The sequence below is a fragment of the Gavialis gangeticus genome, unplaced genomic scaffold (genome assembly GCF_001723915.1).
Source record: "Gavialis gangeticus isolate Ggan-Ray unplaced genomic scaffold, GavGan_comp1, whole genome shotgun sequence".
Classification (NCBI taxonomy): domain Eukaryota; kingdom Metazoa; phylum Chordata; order Crocodylia; family Gavialidae; genus Gavialis; species Gavialis gangeticus.
In genome coordinates, this window is record NW_017729022.1 from 29889667 (window position 1) to 29896876 (window position 7210).

At 38.3% G+C, this 7210-nt stretch overlaps 1 protein-coding gene across 1 annotated transcript in view; it reads left to right on the forward strand.

The window, feature by feature from the left end:
- TRHDE (thyrotropin releasing hormone degrading enzyme) overlaps window positions 1–5320 on the forward strand; it is a gene marked incomplete at its 5' end in the record, with an annotated part of 416585 nt that extends 411265 nt beyond the window's left edge. The window contains one exon of the mRNA XM_019515785.1: window positions 2204–5320. Within this exon, the coding sequence (XP_019371330.1) occupies window positions 2204–2347 (144 nt within the window). The remainder of the gene's footprint in view (window positions 1–2203) is intronic.
- Between the last annotated feature and the right edge of the window lie 1890 nt (window positions 5321–7210).

The following is a 7210-nucleotide window of genomic DNA, read 5'->3' on the forward strand; positions in this document are numbered from 1 at the left end:
GGGGGGGGGGGGTAGGTAGAAACACTGATGTTTCTGTAGCTGCAAAGATCAGAGTGGATGAAAAATCTTTCTATTGAATGAGGGCAGACAGTGACCCATGGGGAAGATGAATCACTTTGGGCTTCTTGCATTCAGTATGACCAGACCCTGAAGGTGTGGGCGGGTAGTGAACAGGACCCAGTGATCAAAAAATGCTGGCTGCTTAGCAGAGAAGATAACAAGCACATCTTGCGATTGGGCAGCAAGAGGCCAATGTCATGCAACGGGGGAAGATGATTGCCAAGGAGCTGTGGGTTGGTTAGTGGTCTGTGGATCAACAAAGATATTTCAGGCAACTCTTTCTCTGCTGTACAACAATATTGGACTTTTTTTGATCGTAACTGCAAATCCTGCCACTGCGATTTTTTTTTTTTTTTTAACACCCCTCCGCAGTACATGGCAGACCCTCAGCAGAGAAAGAAGGCACACCAATTTAAATAGAGATTTTGAGCTGTTTATTATAGTAAATTGTATATAAGCTTAGAACTTTATTTCTAATTTGTCTGAGTGAGAATATGGGTTCAAATTCTGCAGCTGGACTTAGGTGTCTTGCTATTCTTTGCTCAGAACATTAAATACTGGCCCATTATATCCATTTCAGGGATGTGCTACAGTGAAAATGAAAACTCTAATGTCTGTGATAAGAACAGGGAATAATGCCAGTGGTCTGTGTGTTGTTCCTCTGTCTACAGTACTTTAAATGTTGGCTAGCTGCTAACCCTTGTATTCTAGGCAGATTCTACCTTTGAAATTATATTCTTCTTGCCTAAATTATTTATATTTTTCAATTGTTTATGATAATCCTGCTTCACTTTATTTGTCTGAGGCAGTTGTATGGTACTGTTTATGTATTGCTTATGAGCTGCTTTATGTCATCCCAAATGCATAAAATGATCTTACATAATATAATCACTGATGACCAAAGGCTGGTTACAGCCTTCGTGGTCATGCTGTACTTTTCTCTATGCTACCGTTTGGCCAAATTCAGAATTCAAGAGCCACAGCTGGCTTCCCCAAGGCCAATCATCTGGGATGGATAGAGTCAGCCAGCTTTCAGTATTCAGACAGCAGGCAAGAGCATGCTGCATTCTCAGTTTCCACCTCCATAACAAGGATAACTGCCTGTCTCCACCTCCCCTAAGAGAACCTGACCATAGAATCAGTTGGTAAAAAGGGGTACAGATGTACAAGTTGATCTTCAGCGATGCAAAGTGCCTCCTGTCGTATTAACTTTAGTGGAAAATGGGATTGTTCAGCACCTCACTTTAAGGATCAAACCCTCTGTCTTTAAACAATTGTCAAAATATAGTAAAACCTAAAATAAAGCTTCAATAAATATCTAAAATTTAGCCTCACTAAGGAGCAAATGTTTGGTAACCATGAATAACAGTACCTACAACCAATTAGTCTTATATGGGAGATTAGTTTTTACTACCAACATGTTAAACAGATCACTCTTCCATTTCTCTTCACCTAAATCTAGTATTAATCCAACACCAGTGCCATTAGCTGAACAACCCAAAATATGATGTCACATCTGCTATTATCATAATTTAAATATCATGCAAGACATCTAGTCCAAAACTTAGAAAATAATCATCCATGAACTACTGCTAGTGGGTTCTTCACATTGTGGCCATCACCAGTAACTGAAGCTACTTTGCTCCCTTCCCTAGACCATTAATCTGTAGTCATCTGACTAGTTTTGCAAGGCCAACTAAAATACATTCATTATGTTTGAATATACTAAATTCTCTCAGAAGCAGCCATGCTTCTATTATTTGACTTTTACTCATGAAGCTGAACTGGGAGCCTTTCCAGTGCTCCCAATTTAATTTCTTAAGTAGGAATAAAACTTCAAAGAAGGCCAGCTGTCAGCAAAGTACAGCAGCTGGGCTACAGGAGAGGGGGAAGAAATGATGTTAATGCAATCCGGCATTGACGTGTCAATATCTTCCAGCACAATTTGAAGCAATCGAATCACACCTAATTGACACAGTCTGCTGTCTTACTGCATTTCATAATAAATCTCTCTGCATGATAGTGCATTTACTTTAATGGTGATTGTAGGGGTTTCTTCTAAATACCTGACTTGTTTACATGCATTGGTAATACTTACTCACTTCAGTTCATGCAAATTTAACTTGTTAAATTGTATTTCCAGCTAAAGAACTTTATAAAGAGCTATGAGGAGGGAGCTGCTGCCTCTTTCTCTCGAGCTGTGGAAACAGTGGAAGCCAATGTGCGATGGCAAAAGCTTTATAAAGAAGAACTATTCCAGTGGCTAAGAAAATCCCTGGCACACTAATCCATGTCTCTAATTAACCATTTAACGTGAAGTTTTGCAAGAAGTGCATTTTGAGAGATTCTAAACGCATTTGACATTGAAATAATGAAGACAAGATCAGAAATACAGGGAGGTTTCTTTTGCACTGGGCTCTTTTAAAACTGTAAAAGCAAACAAACTCTTGAAAGAAGAGAAGGTCATGATGCTTGTGAAATCCGGCCCCCTGTGTACATGACCAAACATGATATTAAGTGGTGCATGTAAATGTTACCTTCAGTTTGAAAAAAACTTCAGAGTATTTTGTGCATGGTTGTATGGTCCCTGCCTGTATTCTTAGCATGCTCACTTACGATGGCCAAGTTTTGTATGTGAATTCCTGTTACATCAAAGATGGGCATTATGCAAAAGCACAACAACTATCTATGACAATCAGTGTTGTTATGAACAGAAGGATTGAAAGGCAGGAAAGGGAAATGTGAAAGGCTCAAAACACAGGAGCAGCATGAGAAGTCAAGTCACCCATCCATGATAGATGCCAATTATTGCAGCACTATTTCAGATTGTCTCTTACTGATTATAAGGATGCCAACTCATTTTTGAGTTGCCAATTGTTATATATGCAGTCTCCATATTTCCCATACTTAAATAAAATGTACATATATATTGAGAGAAAAAATATCACTCATATAGTACTGTAATTGTATAAGTCAATCTTGTTCACTGCTGATCAGTGAATCAACAAATTTTGAGTTTTAATCGTGGATGTATGCAGTGTTTATGGTGAGAAATTTGCATAGCTGTTTGGACCAAATCCATACACCATCTCAATGCAAGGGTATTCAGGATGGGCTCCTCAACCTGTGCAGTAATTAGTTATGCAGCTGCTAATGCACAAGTGTCAGAAATACTTATCAAACTCAGATGGAGATAGGCAAAAGGGGAGAATAACTTGCATCCATGAACACAAAATTAAACAGGAAGCTACCTTGCACATGCCAGGTCAACCTCAGTAATGATTTGGTATAAAAGCCGAATAACCTAGATTGTCTACAGTTGAGTCAGCAGCAGAGTGACATTTTCGCAAATACAAGACCTGCCATTTTTGCCAACTTTTTTAAAAAGAAAAAGTGAAATATGGAGTTATATATTTGTAGTGGATAATATCGAGAAAATTCTCCTTCCATTTTCATTTGCTTTTATTACACATAAGGGGAGTGTTGGTGTTCTAAAACTACATGCAGTATTTATTTCTAATCATATATTCAAGAGAGCCGGGATATAATGAATCTGTAGTGCATGATGGTATTTTGCATTCTTGGTGCCCTTTCTTGGGGATGAAACCTGATTTCCTCATCTTACGGCCACATGCTCCCTAAGCATTACCACAGGGAAAAGAGCAGTCACAGAAAACTCGTGAGAAATGGATTGTGCTTATTCAGAGAGGAGGTGGTATATATACAGTAGTATTTCTGTGCCCCACCATTTGACAACAGTATGGCATATCAGCTCTGCTCCTCTGAGGGAGTGTGGGGGAGAGTCATTTTATCTAGCTGTTCCCTTCAAAATGCATAGAAACTCACAAAATGCATCATAGTAGCATTAACTCATTCTAAATGGACTTTTTTCACAGATAGGGTATAAGTAAGCTCTGTTAGTCGATGAGCCCCAGCGTGGTCAACTGCCAGACTGAAGTGCAGCTTTGTGTAGAGAGCACTCTCTAATATAGCCTCTTGTTCCCATGGAACTTTTGATCCTCAGGAACTGGTAGGCACGTCCCAGGAGTATTCTGCCCCGCTGCTAGCTGTAGTGATGCGGCCCCGTGCAGCAGTACACCACTAGCCCAGAAGCTGCAGTTCTTGATCCTTCCATTGTGTATCTTTTACCGTGCAAAGGGTGTGGTTGTGTCGGACCAAGTATTTAAAACCCTTGTTTTGCTTAGTAGTGTGCAGGACTGCTGACCTTGTATAACCAAAAGTAGAGGGAGTCCTTTGCTCGTATGTGACACACAGTGTTTGCAGTGTAGTAAGCCCTAAACATCTGTGCTGTGTTGCAATGTTAGCGAGCTGCTGCTTTTCTTCCGGAGACATTTTCATGTCTGTAATGAGTAAATTCCTCCTTATGTATCTTTTACCTACCTCACAGGGGTGTTGTGAGGCTTGATTAATGTTAGCAAAGCACTTTAATGCTCTCTGATGAAAGGCACTACAAAGTGTGAAGTATTTTTTGCGTGGTTGACCAAACTCTGCCTCAATGCCAATATGTAGCTGCACATTGTGATTCCTTTATGTGAAAATAGCATGCAGCTCTCTTACAATAAAAAGAAAGCCAAATATTCTTGGCAATTCCCTTCAGATTTTACTAGCCAAAGACTCTCCAGAAAGTTTGATGCTTAAACATGAACTGGCTTGAAAAAATTAGAAAAAAAAATATGTACCCAATGGTCTGTATGTTTCAAACTACATTGTGGATCATCTTCATTAACTTTTTTGTCACCACAGTTAGAACTCCATACATTCAGGACATGTAGAAGTTTCTGATCTTTTTAATGATTATGGGCTAATCTAAAGGGCAGGCTGATTCATTCTAACTGAGAAATTTTGTTTTGGTTGTGAATTTTGGAGAGTACAGAACAGTTTTCACTATTTCAGATATAGGATTTTTGAGGATTTTTAGTCTTTTCTTGTAAATTTAGTTAATGTTGAGTCTAAATCTAACATTTTAGTTGTTTTATAAATTTTTTAGTGGCCTTGAGTGACTGGTCTACCACAAATATCAAGCCTAATTGTATGTATTATACATACCTATTGTTGTATTGCTTATAATTATTGTATTATAGAGATGTTGGTTTTACTGCTATAGTTAAGGCTGACTTGGCCTTTCATTATAAACCCCTAATCTTTATTTTTGATATTTTGTAATTTGCTGTTTCACATTGAATCAGGCTTAAATTTAAATGGCTTAAATTCAATAAAAGTATAGTTGTTTTCTACAATATTCAAAATCTCTGAATTTAGACATGTCTTTAGATTCTTTTCTGTTTGTTTGAGGCAATAATGTACTAAAGAGCAATTGATACCTCTTGGAAAATCTTGTAAGAAAAAATAACTTATTGGTCTCTTTGCCAGCTCTTTTATTCCCCTGTCATTAACTAGATATGGTCTCATCTGCAAAACTTGGAATGTGATTGGAAAGTTAAATATCCTAAACTTAAGGTGTTATCATGTCCAGGATTTTTTATTTTTTTCTATTAAGAGGAGTTAAATTGCAAAATTCATGTCTGTGTTTCAGTTTGGCTTCTGAACTTCCTGCGGAGCTTAAGGTGCTGCTTGGATGAAGGAGGTTAGGCAGACCTATCTCTAGCTCCAACATTTGCATGAACTCAGAATAACTCTCTGTTGTCAACACTTACTCCCTCCTAGGTTATGTAGGGAAAAGACACAAATAGCTACAATTCATGCTAATATGAAAATCCATTGCATTTGTATGGCAGCTGCCATCAGAAAATCTCAGTCTGTTCCTTTGAAATCAGGAGAACTGTCTCAGTTTCTACAAGGAATGCATTTGGCACATAGTAGTTGAGAGCAGCATAACAATGAGCATAGTGCTTAACTGAGAGTAGAATAGAACTAAGTGAATATATCAAAATTCACCTTTGTTAGTATGATGATTAACTGTGCATAGTTTTGGTGCAAAACCAGACAAGTTGGGTTCAAGCTCCTTTGAAACGTTCATAAACTTAAAAGATCCTGTCAGAAAATACAGTGCGAATTTCATTTCCAATTGGAAGTTGAAGATGAATTCTGTGTGGTTTTGGGATAGTTATAGATATTGCACACAGCTCCAAATGTCACAGAAAATTATGGCTTTTACTGGCACAGATGAATCCTTTCACAGCAAAGATCCTGAATCATACAATAACGTTTTAGGAATAAAGAATAACAGAAAATAAATCATGAATTAGAAATTATGAAAGCATAATTAAGACATTATGAATTCTATATATATAGAAGAAATCCTTTTTCCAGACAGATTTCCCATAAGCTGTCAGTAACTCTCTTTGGCGATTGAATATTGCAGGTAGTGAAACAAGCACTTCCTACAGTGGAGGTGCTGACATTTAGGCATATAAATAAAACTGGGGGTTTTTCCAGTGCTGCTGATCATTAACCACTGTAATTGAAATCCGTGAATGGTGAGGGGAGCTGGTCAAAATATTGCATGTTTCAGGATTTTGTCTTGAAATAAAGGGGAAATAGTTCAAAATCACTTCTGGAAGGTAAAAAGGTCCTACACATGAAACCAGCTGCAGCTCAAATAACTTTGGATCACTATATAACTGGATAATTTTGCCCATCCCATCCCTTTTTAGGGACACTCATGTGATGATGTGGTGATTATTCAACTTATCTGAACTCTGACAGAGACCTTTGGTTGCAGCAAGACCATAGCACAATTAGTAGAAGAATATATTGGGCGTATATCCTGATCCTGAACTGGCTGGGCAGCAGGCAATTCTATAAGCATTAAGTTAGAACAGCCTGAAGGCTGCTGCAATTTCCATCTGCTCCTAACAGCCCCAAAGGGTCAGTTATGTTGCTGAGGATGACAGCCAAATGCCTGAGACTGAGAGCCAGGCAAAGGACGTTATAAGAATTCCTCTGGTGGATTTTTCTAAACTAAAGGGCCTTGTTACACATTAATTTTGGGCAGCTCCTAGAGCTCTTAATCTCTGTATTGTCCACACATTAATACCTGAAATTAGTTTTAAGCACACTTTAGGTGGCTTAAAGTTTTGTGTCTCCAGGGCAGGTTTATCCTTGATTCATGTTACCCAGCTTGTGTTAATGTGTGGCCACTCTCCACAGATGAGCTGCCCAAGTTGCA